This window comes from Trematomus bernacchii, unplaced genomic scaffold (assembly GCF_902827165.1).
Source record: "Trematomus bernacchii unplaced genomic scaffold, fTreBer1.1, whole genome shotgun sequence".
Classification (NCBI taxonomy): Eukaryota; Metazoa; Chordata; class Actinopteri; order Perciformes; family Nototheniidae; genus Trematomus; species Trematomus bernacchii.
This window is the reverse complement of record NW_022987973.1, coordinates 18,405,747-18,426,653: the sequence shown is the minus strand read 5'-3', so window position 1 is coordinate 18,426,653 and position 20,907 is coordinate 18,405,747. Positions and strand designations below refer to the sequence as shown.

Below are 20,907 nucleotides of genomic sequence, written 5' to 3'. Positions count from 1 at the left end.
TGTATCTCTCTGAATGTTACTCAGATTGTTGACAGTCCTACTCGCCCTAACGTTAAGTCCCCTAATAAATCATCCCTAATTGATCTCATTCTAACTAATGTTCCCTATAAATACCCATCTGTGGGAGTATTTGCAAATGATGTGAGTGACCACTGTGTTGTAGCCACAATTAGGGACACTAAGGTCCAAAAGGTTAAACCCCGTATTATTATTAAGAGACACATAAAACATTTTGTGGAGCAGGGTTTTGTTCATGATCTGTTTGGGTTTGATTGGGGAAAAATAGATCTGTGTGCTGATGTTGAAACTGCATGGTCTTATTTTTATCTTGGTTTTATGGAAATTATAGATAGACATGCACCCCTACGTACTTTTAGAGTAAAGGGACGAGACAATCCTTGGTTTTCTGCTGAACTGTCCAGTCTCCTACATGAGAGAAACAAGGCCTGGGCAAAGGCTAGGAAATCAGGCTCAGAGGTAGAATGGCTGCGTTTTAGGCAGCTAAGAAATAACTTCACTTCACATGTCAAAAGTGCTAAGTCGAAGTACTATTTGTCAGTTACTACAGAAAACCTAAATAATCCTAGGAAATTTTGGAAAGCCATAAAATCGCTATCCACCGGTGAGGTCCGAAATGAGCTACCTCCGTGCATTACCACAGCATCTGGCTCTATATCGGACAGGGCTACTATGTTAAATTGTTTTAATGAGCATTTTGTGTCCTGCGGTTCTATGTTTGATTCTGTGACTAATTCTGCTACTGTGAACACCACAGTCTGTGACTCTGAACAATGTGGTCTGGAAAACCCTTTCAGTTTTACTCCTTTTACTGTAAATGTTGTTCATGAAGCTTTATCTAAGTTAGATCCTAAGAAACCGGCTGGCCCGGACAACGTAGAACCTTTCTTTTTAAAGATAGCTGCAGATTGTATTGCTCCACCTCTCACTACTCTTTTTAACCTCTCCCTCAGCACAAACACAATTCCTAAAGTATGGAAGTCAGCTTATGTCCTGCCACTACTAAAAGGAGGGGAGGCAACTGTTTTAAATAACTATAGGCCAATCTCGAAATTGTCAGTTCTGGCTAAGGTTCTTGAACGCCTAGTGAGTGAACAGGTAAAGGAGTTTTTATGTAACAATGACATTCTGTCTAAACATCAGTCAGGCTTCAGAAAGAAACATAGCACCATCACTGCCACAATGAAAGTGGTGAATGACATTACAAGTATTTTGGATAAAAAGCAGAGTTGTGCAGCTCTATTTATTGACCTTTCCAAAGCGTTTGACACAGTCGATCATCACATCTTAAAGCAGAGGCTACTCAGTATTGGCTTATCCAGCCATGCAGTGGGGTGGTTTGTGAACTACCTCTCTGAAAGGTCCCAATGTGTTCACTTTGATGGGCTGTCTTCTGAGTGGTTGAACATTGCTAATGGTGTTCCTCAAGGTTCTGTTTTAGGTCCACTTTTATTCTCCATCTACATCAATAGTTTAGGTGAAAATGTGGATGAAGCTACTTTGCATTTTTATGCGGATGACACCGTGATGTACTGTGCACGTCCCTCCATTAAGGAGGCGGTTGTTAAATTACAGGCTGTTTTTAACATTATTCAGACTCAGCTCTCTGAACTAAAGCTTCTTTTAAATGTTGAGAAAACCAAAGTAATGCTCTTTTCTAAAGCTAAAAAGACTCCAGAGACTGCTTTGGATATTGTGACTATGCAAGGACAAGTACTCCAAGTGGTTAGCTATTATAAATACCTTGGTATCTGGCTTGATGATTGTCTTACTTTTAAACTTCAGGTCACTAATCTGCTTAAAAAGCTGAGGGTTAGATTAGGTTTCTTTTTCAGAAACAAGTCCTGTTTCTCTTTTGAAGCCAGGAAAAGGCTAGTCACTGTGACCTTTTTACCTGTGCTAGACTATGGTGATTTGTTGTATATGAATGCACCTGCCCATTGCCTGGAAAGGTTAGATGCCGCCTATCACAGTGCTCTGAGATTTGTTACTAACTGTAAAGTACTTACTCATCACTGTACCCTGTATGCCAAGGCAGGTCTGCCTTCACTTACTGGTCGGAGGCTCAGTCATTGGTACATGTTCATCTACAAAGCCATGCTGGGTAAACTACCTTCTTATATCTGCTCTTTGATCTCACGGACAGTGGCAAGTAGCTATTGCCTGAGATCACAGGATGTGTTTTTATTACATGTGCCAAGTGCTAGGACTGTTTTAGGTGCTAAAGCTTTTATGTGCGCTGCTCCTCTGGCTTGGAACACCATGCAAAAAATATTGAAACTGAGCATTTTGATTCCCTTGCATCGTTTTAAAGCACGGCTGGATGAAATATTATTGGATACCTGTAAATGTAAATAGGTTGCTAATGTATACCCCTGTAATTATGTTGTGATGTCCTTTTGTTTTCTGTTTGTTTTTATATGTGTAACTAAATGTGCCGCAGGTCTCCCTTGTAAAAGAGATCGTTGATCTCAATGGGATTTTTTAACCTGGATAAATAAAGGAAAAGAAAAAAAAAAAGAAAAAAAGGGTATGGAAACTAAGAACACCATATGTGTTAAATTGTACAGTGTAGTGATCACTAATTAACTAGGTTACCTAATTCACTCAAGGAACTACAGGTTGGGGGTATTGTTTCCGCACGGACACATATGTTGACGGTACCTACTGTGTACCTACTGTGTGTCCTCCCTTTCGCTTTCTCTTCTCTTCTCGGGCTGCGACCCGACAGCATGTCCATTTCTGTCGCTCATTAAAGCCAGATTTGCACCTTCGATGCACCACCTCCGACTCCCTTCTCTCGGCACTACATTGGATCACGTCGGGGTCACCAATGTAGTGCCGTATAATTATCTCGACCTCCCCAAAATAAACAAAATCTGACACGGTGTGAGATGTCTTTTTTAGCTGTTCGGTCGTAATTTCCTGCGATCTTCTTCATGCAGTCAGTCAGCATGAATGAATGAATGAATGGGCGTTTCTTTGACTATTTATAGGCAAATATGGGCGTTACGAGTCGATTGTGATTTATAAAGGGAAACAGGCGTAGGAAGTGCTGTACGCACTTCCCTCGCTGGTACGCAATGTTTTGTGAATTGGAAAATGTCGGAACATTTCTGTACCTATTTTTTTGCTTTGTACTACGTAAGCAACCTTCCCACGTCAATCCTACGCAAGGCGTTATAAATGAGGCCCCTGATCTGAAGTTCTTGTCTTCTAGGATACAATGACAAAAAAGGCATATCATGTAGTTTACCATCTATGTGCTCCAAAGGGATCTGGCCAAAGATGTGCAGGTAGGGGCGGTACAAGGCCCTGCGGAACACCCAGTCAATCCTCGGGTCATTGGGGTGGAGAAGAGCCTGCGTGGCGACGCCATACGCAATCATCCACACGCTCAGGAAGAACAGGAAGAAGAAAACGTCCTTTATCTGTTGGGAAAACACACACGTTTTATTGTGAAGAATCATCATGGTGAGGTTTTTTTCTTATCCTATCACAAAAATGTTGCTATATCTGTATTGTATATTATTCAAAATGCTACCTAATAAATACAGATTAGCAGAAGAAAATGAATGTGGTAGTTTTCTGAAAAGATGGCCCCCTGAACAATATAGTTGAAAAGCCCCAATCTTTGTGAAACCAAAGAGCCCAATAAGCATGAGAAGGTCCTCTACATGCACTGCATCAGTATTCTGAATGGGCTACACAGTGTCTGTCTCTATAACCATGAACACAACTTGAAGATCACATAGTAAGAAATGCTTATATATGTTATAAAGAAGTGCTTTTATCACCATTCTTTCCACAATGATGATCTTGGGGCCAAGCTGCTTATAAATGGCAAAGATGTGGATCAGACGCAGAGTGAAAACCATGAAGTCGATCGCCAGAACTGTCCTTCCTGCTTCATAGGTTTTCTTCGCCATCCTGCAGGGTCAAAGAAAACAGACATTACTGTGTGGCCTACTTCCTATTCAGTGACTCATTTATTATCCTAGACCTTCATGGCAATAAATCTAGAGCATCTGCACTGTTGTGTTGTGTTAACAATGTCGATGAAGAACATTTACCTGCATGAAACCCCAACGACAAAGAGTGAGATTGCAACCATGTCGCTCTTGTTCCAGTTGTCCTCCACATAAAGTTTGAACTTCTTCAAGATGTTCATCTCTTCGTCCGTGAAGAAGCTCTGTGTCGTTAAAGAGAATCGTTCATTCATCACTACACATCATTATATGTACGCTTTTGAAACATTACAAAAAAGTAGTTTATTAGTAGCAAGTCATTTTTCACAACATTAACTTTGCTTTCTTTTCTACATCTATCATATGTGAGCATATTGTGTTTAGTTTTTTTACGAATTTTATTTTAAAGGTAACACAACTTCTATGTCTATAGAGCATTGTAGACATACATATGTTTTGTAATCTGCTTATACCAAGGCATTTTTATAATTATTAGCCATCATGATTTCTCATTATAAAGCATTTCTATTTATGTATAATGACTTACAATGTCAAGTATTATAGCACTTCATTGTACACTGCGAAGATCATTCCCAGAGTAGTAATACATTTTAATATTTTATTATGTCCTATTTTGCATTTGAACCATCTCCTTTATGCAGTATAACCATATGCATTTTCTGTATTAATATTGAATTAGTAGAATACAAAAATAAAATATATATAATATATATAATCATATACTATTTGCAGTAAAATTATACATGGCACTATCATCATGTTTTTATTGTGGTTTTGCTAATAGTAAGCATATAGTAAGTAATTTGACCTAATACGTAATTTTACTTTATATTGAGTTAAAATAATTGTTATGAAGTATTACAAATATAATGAGAGCTTATACTGTAACTATAGTAACATACTGCTCAAAGGAAATTATAAAGCATGATATACATGTGCTTATGGTTATCATGTATACAAGTTTTAATGTGTTGATTGATACCTTCTTTGAAAATATTGTGACACTAACATAATATTTGTTGTACTATGGGACTGAAGTATAAATAGCATTACTTCAGAAAACATTTTGCTAAATGTCCTTTTCAGACACACCTTCAGGGCCAAAGGGAGTTATCAGGTACACAGCAGTGTCCACAACTCTCAGCCCTGTAAGATGTTTCTTGCACTTAGAGCAGAAGGTGAAGTTGTCTCCTGTGGTTCAAACAGTCCAAGTGCATCAAGAAAACAGTGCTTGGTCCCAGGATGGAAACATTGGTTAGAGGACAAGCTGAGGAAAGCATGTTGCTTTCATAAAGTGATAGACTGACTGTCCTAACCTACGTACTCGACAGGACACATTTGTATAATCAGCACTACCACAACTGCTTAATTCAACCATTATAGTTCAGAGTTTAAGTGGGTTTAAGAGACAGTATTCCTGCATAAAAGAATGAAATAAAAGCAGTAGTCTGGACTTCCTTGGCATTTCATCTGCAGAACTGCTGATGGAGTCTGACATTTTCGGGCATAAATGATTTTCAAATAGAGCTGGAAGGTAACTAGGCATAAAGTGTAGACTTAGAGGCTGAGGGGAAAACGATCAAATGTCATCGCAGATGTATTGGTATTGCAGTGGCAGTCATATATTCTGTATAAATAACAATGAAACAAAAACACAGATTATGTAAAATCTCTTGGACACTGATGTTATACAAATTGTCTGGAATAATACGCTGTTTGCACTTTAATGTAAAAGGAAGAAAATTCGACACCAGCATTGGCGAGGTCTGTCGATGTAATGAGACGCTACATATTGCTGCCAGCCCATATCAATTCATGCAACAGCATATTGGTTTTTGTGAGAGCGAGCAGCCTTGCACCAGCCCATCCATCACATTTAAAAAGCTGTTAAACCTCTCTCATTGTGCCATGACAACTATGGCGAGAAGCAAGGCCCCTGTGGCATTGTCTTCCTTTGGGGACAGGCGGGCCCCCCTGGGCTTGGGAGAATGCCAGGGTCACGCAGTGGAAACACTGTGCTTCTTTATTTGAAATCCTCTGCCATAGTTCTGTTCAGCTCAGGGACTTTCCAGAGATACAACTGATCTCCCTCATCTGGGGCTTTTTGCCCAGGGGAGGTGGGCTCAGCGGGAGCGGTGCAATAAGGGCTCCTGCTTCTCTGACCTGGCTCACCGAGAGGGAGTCAGGCAGAAAGGTGAAAGGCTCATGAATCTGGAAAACCCCAGAGAAAATGAGCTAATTTTAGCAACTCATATCACCTCCTACTCAGATATGGCTGACTTCTCAGGTCTGAGTGCTGTCATGCAAACACATCTAATAACAGTGCGTCACAATGTGTGTCACACTGCATGGATGTGGATCCAAAACAACCACACAAATAAGAATTCAAAATGGGTTTTTGATTTTGTGAAATGTTATTATAAAGTAATCCAATCCAGTCACCTGTCGAATTTCCTCGAGCACCAAGGTGAAGACCCAGAAGTAGAGCATGATCTCCGGGGCTCCGGGGCCTAAGGGAGGCGGTGGGCGGAAGTCTAGCAGGAGCACGTAGGTGAAGAGGAAGAGGAAGGCGAAGTACATGATGACATTACCAAGGAACACGGTGACAGGAGCATTCCAGAAGCGACGCCAGCGGCGGATCAGGTAACGCCACCAGACAGACGCACAGCTCTGAGCTGCAGGATCTCCAGATGAAGAGTCCCTGGAGAACAGAGAGTAGAGATGACACTTGAGAACTATTTTCGGTCAAAAAACAAACAAGTGACAAACTAACAAGTATATAATGATGTGATGATTGGAGCAGGGTACGATTTTTGATATTGTTTTAGCTGTTGCTGGTCAGGTTTGTTGATTCAGGCTAAACATACTTCATATTGTATCTTCTGCCATCACTAATGGACATTGTCTTCTGTGGTGAGTTTTAGCATATTTTTTTACTAATTTTCATTATATGTTATATTTATTGTGATGTTTTGTTCAAGTATTTGTTTGTCCTGTGTTTTACTTGGCTGCAAAACAAATTCTGATTGGGGTCATTAAATGGGAATACCACCTAAATTAAGAATGTCTAAGTCAGTTTAATTGCCTGAAACCTTGTCTCAAAACTTGTGTTGTTGCCAAGTATAACGTTTGGGGCTGCTCCATGTGCAATGAATGGAAGACTGATTTGGTGGACACACAGTAAGTGTCCTTACTTTTATACGCATATGAGCTTTATTATATTGTAGTGTTCTCAGTTGGGAAATAGAAAACGTACTTCTATACTCAGAACATTGCCCTGTGTGCTCTCTGTTATAAAATCTTCCCCAATGCATTTTCTGTAGAGCTGTTCCCGATTTTTAACGTGATAACGATACACATTTGGATATGGCAGAGAGTTATTCATTTTAACCAACATTTTTTACTCTTAAGAAACACAAATATTAATGAAAATGTGCATGGTTGCCCTTTGAAGTTGAAATAAACAGATGAACGACTGCAAGATGCAAGGCATTTCATGCTAAATATTTGAGAAAGACATATTAACATCTTAAAAAATGATTTATGAATTTATCATCAAAGTGAGTATGATTTCTTAGCAAACTCACAAAGGGTCATCGTCATCAGTCATCAGCAAAGCCTTTTCTGTATCCAGACTGTCCAGCTCCACAAACTCCTCGCGGTTATTGCGATTATCAAATTCCTCTTCGCTGAGAACAAACATAACAGAGTGTCAGGACACACAATGGAACGAAAGACTAATGCTGTGGCGGCATAAGATTGATCACCTGAACTTTATGAGGTTGGTCCAGATGAGTGGTGGACAGAAGAAAGACACCACGAGTTTGGAGATGGATGTGTCTGTCGTCATGGCGCCCCACCATATCTTTGTGAGGAGAGCCTGCAGTAAAAGTTTAGTTTTGTATTAATTAGGTTGAAATCGACAGGGTAACACAAAGCTCAATGACGTGTACCACAAGAGGGCACCACAGGCCTTAGAGTATTTCTGCCCTCGAGTATTGTGACTAAATCCATAAAAGCATCATACACAGAGGTGCTCCAGCTGGTTTACAGAGGAAAAATGCTAATTGTGCCTCCTCATCAAACCATTTCACAGGACGAGTGAACCGCTTCCTTCTCCACAGCTGTCTTGTTGCAGTTTGATGAGTCGCTTGAATGAAAGGACACCTGGAGCTTAGTCATGAGTTTGTCCACCTTTTGTATCATACCAGTAAAATCCACATTCTATTGAAACACAACGCGGCTTCCTATTAAAACGTTTTTTGTGCTTCAAATAAAATACTTTGCTGTCAGGAGTTTTCTGCATATTCACTTTCCCTGCTGACATTGAATGGCAATTAACTCTCAATTGTGACATTGTGTAAGATCAAGGACGTCTATTCAAGGGAAAGTGACTAGCAGAATTATATGACTTTGAAAATAAGCGTCAAATGGTTTGCAATAGCCTTGATAGTCATATTAAAATAACTGCAGGGCAAAACAGTATTTTAACACAGAAGGTAGCGAAATAAACTATAACTATCTAAATAAAAGGAATAATATTTGAAATGCTGGGTAAAGTTCAATGTTTTACAATAGGTGATGTGCCTCCTTGTTACCTGAACTCCATCGTGGGCAAAGAAGGATTTGGCATCAGCCTCAGTGGCCAAGTTAAGGACGGTAGATTTGCTCCAGCAGTGTGTTCTTCTCACTAACAAAGCATAAGCCCTGTCCTCACTGTTGGAGTAACACTCTCCGAAGACATCTGCCACAATAAGAACAGTCAGTACACAGAGTCAACCACAGCTACATTGGAAGAATTTGCACAGATTCATATTTCAATCCCTTCCAGTGGGATCTGTTTGTTTGTGTTGTTAAGGCCGGTGAGTGTACCTCTTTCTAAGCCTGACCTTTGCCTTTTCTAATCTCACTGCCAGCTTTTGTCATCGAGCGGTTTGTGTACTCACCAAGGGCGAATTGCTCATACTTCGCCTCCTTCATACTACGTGCAGACTCAGCCTCAGATTCAAGTCGAGCCATCTCTTTCAGAATCTTACAACCCGCCAGAGCTGCCGCAACCGCCTCAGGGCCCTGAAGGATTAAAAGAAAGCTGGATCCAAGAAATAGGTCTGAGAGAGGAAACTGAGAAATCTACTTTAGAGTTTTAGAAAGCTGTGTGTACCGTATGCATCAGGCTACAGTACATACATTTCTACCTGCAAGTCCACGGAGTGTTTCTAAAGGCTTTCAGGGTGATTTGAATTTGATAGTATAACACTTATAATCCAATACTGTTAAACTCAAGACCTGTATGACATGTAAGCAGTTGTGTGCTGCTTAACTGATCATATTTGAAGTTTTATATGTCTTTTTAACAGCCTCAGGAAACATCCATGCCTTAGTTGTCATTATAGCCTGTCTGCACCTATCAGCCTGAGTGGGTGTGATAGCAGGTTCCAAACCCTATATGTAGGTAGTGGACCCGTCTCACCTTGGAGATGACTTAAGTGCTGTTTTTAAAGACCTGAGCTAAAGAAAAACTATGTACTAGGGGCGGACTGGGACTAAAAATCTAGTTAGGTGCTAGTGAACTGAACTGTTGACGGGGGGCTAGCTGCGGGGAAACGGTGGTCCTCTGTCGCCTGTCAGCGCAACTTCCATGATGCCGTTTAAATACATAACATTTTTAATGAAGGGCGGTAAAGCACTTCAGTGTTTTCATATGTACAATAATTCATGCATACTTTACTTAATTTCAGTGCACTTAAAGGTCCAATGCCAAAAAGTTGTTAAGAATAGGTCATTCATCATAGTCAACTATATGACTTCATTGACTTAAGTCTAAGTGACATGATGCGCTTGAATGTTCAGATGTATCTGAAAACTATACATCAGCATGTCTGCTTGTTGATTTATTAACTTACCAGAAGAAGTGGAACCCAAAGACTGTGTTGACCTGACGTTGTGGAACATATTTCGTATTTCTTTAACAAAACCCAGCTTTTTAGTAAAGGGTTGGAGATGTGCAAAACAGTTCTCCTTTCTTTTCTTACAGTGACTCATAGAAGATGGTTGATAACACTGTTATGTCTATCCATGCAATATGAAGCCGGAGCCAGGAGAGAGTTAGCTTAGCTTTGCATAATGACTGGAAATTAAAACAACAAAGGCTCTCTTTGTGTGGAGCAACACTCTTCAAGAAGTAGTCTGCTCACTACCCAACACGTAGTACATCATGTTACCCCCTGTAAACGCCACAAACACAGTCTTTTGAAGCATGTGTACACCAGGTTGTTTTTTTTGTCAATCATACATACATGTGAGGATAGAAGAAAGAGGATTAGTATAGGAATACAGAAGATAACTAGTCAACTTTTACTAAATATATATATCATTTTGGCATTGTATAATATGGTATTCTTTAGTAAGTTATGTATATTGTATTGTTGTTACTTTCTATATATTAACAGGTCCTTGTTACCTTTAACTGAAATAACCTTTATTGGACAAACAATGTGTAAATAAAGAGGAATATACTGAAACAGAGGGCTCTCTATTTGAAATGCAACCCTCTTAAGTCAAAAGATCAATACAAAAGAGAATAGGTCTGGCTGCATAATGTTGCTCCTGGGTTCATTTATACATTAAATATGAAACAATTTGCAAGCATAAGCAATCCTGCAAGGGTAATAGTGATGAGGCCTTCAACACCAGAGATACTTCAAACAATGAAATTATGAATTCAGATATCCCAGCCAGAGTGAGAGTGGAACAAAGATTTGCAGTGGGGGCTGTACACACACTGAATGCAATTACCATAATTTCCGATAATGTTTGAAATAAGACGCAGTAAAGGAGCAGATGAGGGTGACCGCTTGTGAGATTACAATAATTGGTTCTTCTTAGTTCGGGAAAGGGCAATAAAGAAATGAAAGGTGTCTTGAAAAGATGTTGAAAACAAAGAACAATTATCATTGATTTGTGTCCTTTAAACCATTCATAGGGCATCAATCCCATTTAAGGATATATTTCCCATTAACTTCATCAGGACAGCTCGTTGAATTCAGTGCCCTATGACGCAGCATGACCTTCATTTGAATAATGTTCTTGGAGATAAGATATATTTTTTAGTTCACCTGAGTTCTTAAATATGCCGTTTGCTGGGCTCTTTTATCTTGAAGTGACATTTTCATATGGCAGGACTGACCTGCACCTGCGCTGTTCGGGCCCTCATCACTCTTGTTCACACTTAATGCGGAATACAAACTCGCACAGTATAATTCAACTCGATTCAGTTTGGAATTCATAATTGTTTGCCAATGCCGGGCACATTATGACTTTTTGATAGAATTGAAATAGTATAAGTTGGAGCAGGACTGACTAAAAAAACTGACAAGACTCACCATAGCCCAAAAGTAGTTAGCCATCTGCTGTCGGTTCTGAAGGACAGCCCAGAGGAAGAGATCCCTCCAAGGATGTTCGCAGCGCTGCTCTAACTCCGGCAGGTTCTTCTGGCTGTGGAACAGTCGACCCTTTGCCGGTTTCTCCTGGAGCCCACAGACAGAATTTAATATGCATAGTAAACAGAGAAGCTGCACATAGAAACCTGCAATTATTACATGAGTCATTCGATAAACTAATTACTTCCTCTGCCAATGAGGTTATTTTTGCCTGGGAGATGTCAACAGGAAACAGAGGATTTCAAAAATGTATGAAGCATGCTAAACAGACAGACAAAGATTGATACAGAGCAAACACCATACTTTCCACAACACAGAGATGGGAAACCAATATTTATGTTGTTACAGAAAGTTTGGTGTGCGATGATCCATATCTTCCTTTTGTTAGGCCCCTTAGTTCCCAACTTGTAAGGACTAGTGGGTCTCAAGAAAATCTCAGGGTTGCATGTTTACTTATACAATAGAAAACAGTAAAACTAGTGAAGATAGTTGTAGGTTGTGACAGCTTATTTTGTACTACAGGTGCAGGTTGGGGTTGCCATTAAACATTCATTGTTTTCCTGGAGTAAGTTTACCACAAGGGCTGTATATTGACTATTTCAATGCATCTTTCAGACTTCTAACACTTTCAAAAGAAAAGGTCTGAGATGGAAATGTATTCTCTCACAGCTCATAGACAAATACAGACTGTGAGATGGGGGGCACAAGTAGACTGTTGCATTGCAGGTCAGCTTAAGCCAAAAAAGGTTGAGAACTGCTGCCAGACGCAATACAAGGAGGAACTTTATTCATCAGTGAAAATTATTTCTTGTTTGTTGCTGTGAATATATGTGATTTATTGTAACTTTTGATCACTTACTGTGGGAATCTTTTGGTAAAAGCCTTTGCAGGAGTCATGGAGGAAGTCCTTGAGCACTTTGGCGACCTCGTAGAGGGTGAAGCGAGGCTTGCGTTCCCCTGTCTCCGGCGGGTGGTGCCCAGGTGGGCCAGGTGTTCTGGCAGCTCCGAGCAGAAGCTGCTTCTCCTCGTACTTTTTGAGGAGCAGGTTGTGAAAGAGACTCTTCTCCGACACAGACCAGTAAAGCTCCTGTAGACGACCGTAGGTGAGGAACTCGCCCAGGTTCACGCCGTTGTCAACAAAGAGGCGCACAAAGTCAGGTTTGTCATTGATCAGTGCGTCCATCATCACCTCTTCAAGGTCACAGGCCTGTACAAATAATGTAACTTTTGAACAATGACTCCTGAAGCACCTGTTTTCTCTTTTTCCTGTTAAAATGTTTTTCTAATTGTTGTGCTATTTAATGTATAATGGCTTGCCACCCTTATTTGAGTGTTATCTACTTAGTCATTAGTCCATAAGTCCCTTAGATATTGATCGAATACAAATACTGTATACATAAATAACATTTAAGATGAAATAAATGCTTATACTAACTAGATTTTTGACCAAATGATTTTTAGCTTCATGGCCCTCGGGGTTATATATGGTCAGCTATCTGGTTGGTAATTTGGTTGTTAGGTCTTTTATTTGGTGGGTTGGTTAGTTGTTTAGTCAGTTTCTTGGTTCGTTGTTGGCTCAGTTGTTCGGTTCACCAATTTGGTAAAAAAATAAAATATCTTGAATAATATTGGATGGGATGCCAGTTTTTTGTGGTCCCCAGAAGATGAATCCTACTAATTTTGAAGATCCCCTGATTGATCCTCTAATGCCACCATCAGGCTGAAATGGCTTTAAGTGAAATGTCTTGTTGGCTTTTAGATGGATGTGTCTACAGCATCATTGTGCTAAAGCACAGACTCACAGAACTGCTTGTCAGGTGGTAGATACTCATTTGCAGTTAATTATGCTAAACTCTGACTTGATTGCAGATTGAATTTAACAGTTTTAACCACATTGAAAATGTTAATTACCTGAGTGTGAGAAATCCCTAATCCAATTATATTGGCTCACCTTCCACTCCACATCTCCATTAAATATGTCACTCTTGGCAATATCCACCCTGTTCCAGGCCACAGCCAGCTTCAGTTCATCCAGGAAGTCTTGAGCTTCCTGGCTTTGGCTCTTACAAGCTGAAAAACCCACACAACATAAAAGATGTCAACGGGTTCACAACCATGAAGTGCTCATTTAGTGATCTCTCCCCATGCAACGGTCAAATCACAAAACCAGTGCTGTGATTTTACAGCCTTGGAAAATTGCAGTTTTCTTGATCAGGGATCTTTCACAAGTTACTCTACCTTTGACTAAAGCTTTGAGGATGACCGTATCAAGCTCAGAGCTCTCCTGTTCAGGGTCGTGGACGGTGAGGAGATGCCCATGATCAAGTATCTTCTGGATCTAATGGCAGGGTGACAGTTAGTTATTAATAATTTATCATATGAGGGAAGCATTCTACCATGTTTTCTGAAATAACAATCTCTACCCTGTGTTTGTTAACTTGAAAATATGTTTAATTAGGTCATCACATACACATTTGGAAGATAAGGATGGAAATCCCACATTAGCTTCCCTCACAATCATCCCCAGTGTGCTCCATTTTTCTGGCATCGTTTTAAGTCTTGTGATGTTAATATCCGTGTGTGTGCCTGCCTCCATGCTGTGCACATCGCTCTCACCAGCTTGACCCAGTTACTGATGTCCGTGCTGTGGTGGGCATTTGGAAAGGTGTCCAGCAGCAGCTCATGAACGCTGTCCATATCCCAGCAGCCCCTATTCATCAGCGTGACAAGGATGTCAGCCACGCCTCCCGAGCCTGCCAGGATCAGCCATGGTGTCGAATTGCCAATGCCTTTGTACATTCTCTGCAGACAGAGACACAGTGTGCAGACTCACAAACATCCTCATTCTCACTAAATAACTTCTCAACTAAACATTAACCAAGAATTATATTGATCTGTGTGAGCTGTTTTCCATAATTGTTGTTGCAGCTCTATTTATGCAAATGTGATGATTTGACAGGCTCTCAAGCCCAAGAGATTAGTTTTTGAGAAAAACAGAAATAATTTGTTTCTCAGTCTGGCTTTGACCCGAGACTTCAGGAGGTGGCACAACTAAGAATCTTATCCTCAAGTCTAAGCTACTAGTCAGATGCAAATTGATATGAGAAAGACATCCAGCTCTTAAAAGTTCTCTTAGCGGTCACTTCTTTAAAGTGCTTGAGTAACCTTCACAGCGTATTGAAATTAAACTCACCTTTAGGATCTTGGGCTCTCCGTGCACCAAGAGACACAGAACAGGTATTTCAAAGCTGCCTGCACCTAAAAGCAAAAACAAGCACAATTACAATAACATCTTGTGCATCTCAAAGTGTCACACATTCTTATCACTGTGGTGTTACAGTAGATCTCGCTGTTGTGTGAATGGTGCATAGGTTTTCTGCTTCCAGCTGTAAAACAACCCTTTTTTCCTCTAAGTTGTGAGCAGTAAACCGAAAAGTAATGATTCATTATCAGACTGCATTTTTAGAGTGGGATAAAACTACCTAGATTTCAACAACAAGGACAAGTAAAACTGTTTCATTTCATACTGTAGCATTTTTATTATTTCCTGACTATCATCTCACAGCTCTTATGAAATGATGATAAGGTCATATTTATCTGTGTACTTAGTAGGCCATGAACTGTATAATAATAGGAGCATACTATATGCTAGTATTCTCAGAAAAATAAACTATTATGCAACTTTTTCACAAATCTAACCTAGAAAGGCATGAGAGGTAACATTTGATGTCCATTGCCGCATGCCTGAGCCATGTTTTTATGAATGAATCCCTGTCTGGTCTGCATGAGCATGTGGGCGATGAAATATACATCCCCGATGCTCCTTTGAGGGAACTTCGCTGACTCACAGAGAAACATGCTGTAGCAATACTCATCCAAGATAGAGAGGAAGACGGCTGCAAGCTAGCCCAAATGGCACAACTACTGGGTATGTTGGATTCACATTTCATTTCTTGTTTCCAGCGAGAGTTAAAGGGCTTTACCTCCATAACCAGTGCGCTGGAGAGAGATGTGCTTGAGCAGCTTCACCCTCATTTCACTGGTGGCCCCCGGTCTGTTGGGATCCTCCTCCACCAGCACAAAGTGGGAGTGGTGGCTGTCCAGGGAATACACCGAGCCATGGGGCAAGTCCTGTGGCTTGTATGCGGTAGGCTCGTCCACCTTTAGAACAAGAATGAAGGAATGCAGAGAAACAGAACACATTGATGTTAAGGATGTTAATGTATTTCTCAAATATCTGTTTCAATTGCTCTATATTAAGTGTCTGTGAACATAAAACCTTGGTGTAGTTGCTGGTGAGTAATGCCTCTCGGTTGTGGATCATGTTCCAGGGTGTGACGCCAATGGCCACTACACGAACTTTAGAGGAAGTGCTGGCCAACGAGTGATCCCTCACCGCCTGGCCCAAGTGCTTAGTGATGCCAAAGCGAAGGCCATTAGTCAGAATCCAAGCCCCTAGAAAACAGAGAGGCAGCTGCAGTCTCTGCTATGTCTGTGAATCAGACCAGAAAGTACTGTTCTGGGTTTCATATTAACAGCTGGCCTAGTGATAATGCTAATTCAGTCATATTGTTTATAAGTGAGACATTATAATAACCATCATTGATAAAAGATAAATTGATTTTTTTGATTTATTTACATTTATAAATCTGTTAATGGTTGATATTTGGTTTGTAAACGGTCAATAAATATGAGTATAGTTTTTATTGGGTTGAAGCGTTTACATTTCAAACGGTAAATAATACTTAAATGCATCTATATACATGATTTAGATGGATATTTAATAATTGATCAATTATTAATAACTGATTTCTGGTTCATCTATCTATATATTGTTTGTAGATGTTTTACACAACATTTCTCAAGGTTTTTCATATCCTAGGGTAACAAACGCTTAGTATTGTATGTAAAATGCTGTTATGTGTGTAAAAATCAACTATAATTGTACAGTTCACAATGTAATCAGGACGTAACTGTTACTGTTTCATATCAACTATGATACTTTATAAACTATCACCCATTCTAATTGGTGGTTATTAAAAAGTGTTAATGCCATATTTGTTTGTAAAGCATTATGTGTACGAGCATTAACAATAAGACAAACATTCATCATGCAACTTCAAAACACATTCTTTTGATAAAGAAAATTATCATACATCAGAATAAAAGACAGGATTTCATCTTGATGAGGTGTTTTATAACTCAGCTACCAGCCAATAGAGGGCAACATAGTACCAGCTCTCTGTTACTGAATGTCGATTTCAAAAGCCAATCCCAGTCTAAGCCCCTGATTATAACCTGTACTCTGTGCAGCCTTCACAAGTCCTTTTCTTAGAGTGTCCCTGAGCCAGGGCTTCATCTGAGCCAGCTCATCTCCTCCCACCAGTGACACCACCAGGTGTGGGGGGGCAAGGCCCCATTCCTCTGTCAGCATCTGGTAGATCTGCACTGGGTCTGTGTTGCTGCGCACCCTCACAAACTGGATACAAAAAGACAAGATGATGCGTCATTATTTCCCCTCTGAACATTTATTCTGAAAACTCCACCTGTGCTGTATATTGGTTGTTTTTATTTATGAAAGGCTTTACCTTTCCTCTCGTCTTAGAAGTGCCGATGAAGTCAATGTCGCCCACCCTTCCCGCCGCCCAGGGGCTCTTCTCCTTCTTCATTCTGCTGGCCAGGCCTCTGGAAACATTCTCCAGTGTCTCATCCACTGTAGAACAGCAGGAACAGCCCAGCAGGACACTGAGAGATACACACATTCAAGTATTATACAGTCCTTTCTACCAACACACAAAAGATAAGAAAGCTCTACTGTAGCACACTCTCTGATCTTCAGCTCACCTGGAACCCCCATCTCACTATGCTCCTCATAAACATGCAACAAGACTATTTTATATTCATGCTCTCCCATAGTGTGCCAATCATTTAAATAAAACGATGGAATCCCTTGCCCTTAAATGAAGGTCCACCTTCTGAAACGTATTGCTTTTTTACTCTGTACTTTCTAATACAAAAGTTAAATCTACCCTATAGCCATTGAATCAGTGCTTTATATACACCAAGTTGTAGTTTTGTCTGCAAAGGAGGTAATTGTGTTGTTCTCTTCGTCATTTGAGTATTTTTAAGCGGGACGTTTCAAAAGCTACGATGTTTGCAGTAAAGTTAAGCCACGGGCCAATGACAAACAGATTAACACCACCACATGGTCATTTATTAACCCCTTCATAACTCCTGTACAGAATTATTACATGGAATTGTTCGATGTACGCCACACCATTTTCTGTCCAAAATCACCTTCCACAAAGGGGCAACCTCTGGCCAAAGAATTGCTTTAATCTTCAATTCATTCTAGCCAGCAGGAAGGATTCCTGGTTGTGCAGAAGACTATGAGGGAATTATTCTAACGCTGACTTAATTTATTAACTTGGTAAACATTGATGACTTTATGATCTCAATTGCTAGTTAAAGACTCTGCACAGCATGATGTTGGTTTTGTAAATGATGGTCCCAATTAGAGTAAAGCAGACGATAGATCATGGTATGCTCTAGTGCTTGGCAACCTTGTGGATGACAAGTCGCTACCACAGTGTTGTTTAGCAAGAATGTTATTAAAGACCATGGGTGTGTTGTAGAACTGGATATGCCACCACTGCTCAGCCTTGCTTCCATTTTTCTTCAGTGACCACTCGCAGTACTGTAACTAAAAGAACAGTTCCCACTTAGACCCATAAAAGAGATGTCTGTCAAATTGTTTACAGGACTCTTACAGCTAAATGGGGTCCATCTATATGACATCCATGTCAAAGTTTGTTTTCTTTATGCCTAAAGTCAGTAAGCCTTTAATATCACAGTTACAGTGAATTCACATGAATGGATGCACCTTGCCAACCAAGCCAGCTGAAATGTGTTTGTTATACTAACAGAACTGCTCCGCTGGACCTTGCTCTTCTCCATCATACTAGTCCAAATACTGTCAAGTATAGCTAAAATATGGCAATGGCCAAAAGGCAAACATTTAGGCTTAGGTAGTTAACAAAACAAAGGGTGACCTCACACAGACAAGGTCCATTTTTTAAATAAAGAATGTGAGTTCCACCAATATCCAGGGTTTTCTCAAAGCCATGCTGCATACAAATCCAGTTGTTGCCATGTTTGGCATTAAACACAGTTGAATGATCACAAACACCCTGGTATAATTTAGTTTTTTTTTACATATTTGAAAAGGAAAATTGGGCATATCTCACTACTGTATAATATAACCTCTTTCATATTTAATTGGGCAAAGCCTTAACATTTCAAGACAGAGTCACAATCCAATTTATATTAGACCTCATCAAAATGTTCTATCAATAAAAATGACTAATTTAGACGAGTGTGCAAGGCTTTTTGGGCTCTTTTATCTATAATCTGCTGGATAAAGAATAAGGCCCATTGCCTATGCTATAAGATAAAGCATTCTACTTTTCTACAGCTACTTATGAACATTCTCATGAATAATTGAAGTATAAAAAACTTCAAATTGGATTTAATTAAGGCCTTTGTGCAGCACAAATGTTTGCTTCCTGTAGCACCTCTTCCACTTAAGGCCTGCTAACCACAAGTCTGATCTGATTGCTTGCAAATGATGTGATGGTGATCTCTATCACGAATACTGAACAGCACTGTCATTTGTTTCAGATAAGAGCTCAGGTCAAGTCGCTAGAATGTTATGTAGAGTATATCACACACACAAACAAACAAACAAAAACACACATGCACACACACACACACCTGTGTTCCTCTGACCACTCCAGCACCTCCCCACATCTCAAACATCGTGTCTGCGGCTTCAGTTTCCCCTGAAAACAAATACACATATATTATGTCCATTCTTCTAAAACCCATCATGACTCGCTCAGCACTCTTTTCACAGAGGGGAAGGCTCTTAGAAGTACTTGTGGTCAATGCAAAGTTGGCAGAATTTTCATCCTCGCCTCATATGCAAAGTGCTTCCTGCATGATTTTTGAACTAGAACTCCACAAAACACTGTCACTCATACACATGAAACAAATAAAACTAGGTCACACAACACTGTGGCTTTTCCCCAGAATCTCTCAAAATAAAACCCTTCTGATATAATGTCAAATGACAATAATGCATTTAGATTTTATTAAGCAGCCTGGGATTGCTTTTGACTTTATGACTCAGCTAGTCAATGTTTTACAATGAAAACAGTCACAGTTTGTTTATCTGGGAATGGTTAATTTCATAGAAATAAATGACACTGAGTTCAGAAAGGAACCTCATTCATTATTGATACGATTATTGCTTTGCCTGAGTAAACACAGACTTTTATCAGCCAGCCGTATTTGCGTGGGCTGTTTAGGGAATATGATTAGAACAAAAAGGCGGCCCAATCGCATATTTCTCCATGGGTACTTTGAATATAGGAATGTGTTTAAATATGGTGCCCTGGTTAACACACAGACTCAGAGTCAATTTGTGTTTAGCCTTCTGCTCTAATGTAAGTGAGCAGCTGATTGTGGAGGCCTTTATTTGACTAGGGTCGGAATCTGGGAGGGAAGAGTTTACTGGCTATGCAAACAGGGCAATTTCCATGCAAAGCTTTGCACACACACACACACACACACACACACACACACACACACACACACACACACACACACACACACACACACACACACACACACACACACACACACACACACACACACACACACACACACACACACTCACACACTTTTTACATCTTGCTTTACCCTGGCATAATGAACTAATGAAGATGATGATGTGTGATGTCTTAATCTAGGCTAGCAGGCAGCAAACACACAGCTACATTAGCCCAGCAACTGCCTTTAGACACATGTAGAGACTTCCTTAGAAATAGAATGATTTATGTTTTGAGAAAACGGTGATACATATTGGAAAAAAATATATTTGTTAAAGAATCTCAACATTTTAAAGCATTTGAAAATAATAATGAGAAGAAAAATCAATATTTGTTTTAACAATAAACAAAAGAGGTTTGATATTGCATACAAAAAGCGTCTGTTACTAATGTAAGTATGTGCAAGTGAGTAATATAGGGATTTGTGAATTATTGTGAGATACTTGGTTGGTTCATCTTCAAGTCACACTCTTAAACAAATCCTATTACATTTTACATTACACCACACCAAATAATGTTTTTCCCATATTGCTATATTACCCTTGACCTACAAGTCATTGTGTAAATACAGTAAGACCCTCTGAAATTATTGGACATCAAAGAACAAACATATTACCAGAAGATAATATTTTCACCTGGTGAAATGTAGACAGTCCTGACAGTGATTAACAGAAAAACAACAGGTGCTGCACTGCATTTACTCACCAGAGGTATGCCTTGTTGCTCCTGCATGGCTCTAATAATGGTTCCTCTCCTCCTCCTGCTGAACTGTCAGGGCACAGATATTTT

At 39.9% G+C, this 20,907-nt stretch overlaps 1 protein-coding gene across 2 annotated transcripts in view; it reads right to left on the bottom strand.

The window, feature by feature from the left end:
- trpm5 (transient receptor potential cation channel, subfamily M, member 5) overlaps nucleotides 1–20,907 on the bottom strand; it is a 25,818-nt gene extending 4,911 nt beyond the window's left edge. Inside the window, exons 1-20 of one of the 2 annotated variants that reach the window (XM_034116782.1) lie at nucleotides 20,824–20,907; nucleotides 19,220–19,287; nucleotides 17,035–17,191; nucleotides 16,745–16,925; nucleotides 15,726–15,901; nucleotides 15,430–15,607; nucleotides 14,640–14,704; nucleotides 14,063–14,248; nucleotides 13,685–13,784; nucleotides 13,398–13,516; nucleotides 12,306–12,653; nucleotides 11,390–11,533; nucleotides 8,954–9,077; nucleotides 8,606–8,751; nucleotides 7,775–7,887; nucleotides 7,595–7,696; nucleotides 6,450–6,708; nucleotides 4,092–4,210; nucleotides 3,816–3,948; nucleotides 3,275–3,449 (exon numbers count right to left, since the gene is read on the bottom strand). In XM_034116782.1, the coding sequence (XP_033972673.1) occupies nucleotides 3,275–3,449; nucleotides 3,816–3,948; nucleotides 4,092–4,210; nucleotides 6,450–6,708; nucleotides 7,595–7,696; nucleotides 7,775–7,887; nucleotides 8,606–8,751; nucleotides 8,954–9,077; nucleotides 11,390–11,533; nucleotides 12,306–12,653; nucleotides 13,398–13,516; nucleotides 13,685–13,784; nucleotides 14,063–14,248; nucleotides 14,640–14,704; nucleotides 15,430–15,607; nucleotides 15,726–15,901; nucleotides 16,745–16,925; nucleotides 17,035–17,191; nucleotides 19,220–19,287; nucleotides 20,824–20,850 (2,920 nt within the window). In that variant the 5' untranslated portion in view covers nucleotides 20,851–20,907. The remainder of the gene's footprint in view (nucleotides 1–3,274; nucleotides 3,450–3,815; nucleotides 3,949–4,091; nucleotides 4,211–6,449; nucleotides 6,709–7,594; nucleotides 7,697–7,774; nucleotides 7,888–8,605; nucleotides 8,752–8,953; nucleotides 9,078–11,389; nucleotides 11,534–12,305; nucleotides 12,654–13,397; nucleotides 13,517–13,684; nucleotides 13,785–14,062; nucleotides 14,249–14,639; nucleotides 14,705–15,429; nucleotides 15,608–15,725; nucleotides 15,902–16,744; nucleotides 16,926–17,034; nucleotides 17,192–19,219; nucleotides 19,288–20,823) is intronic. The other variant, XM_034116783.1, reaches the window with a different exon arrangement.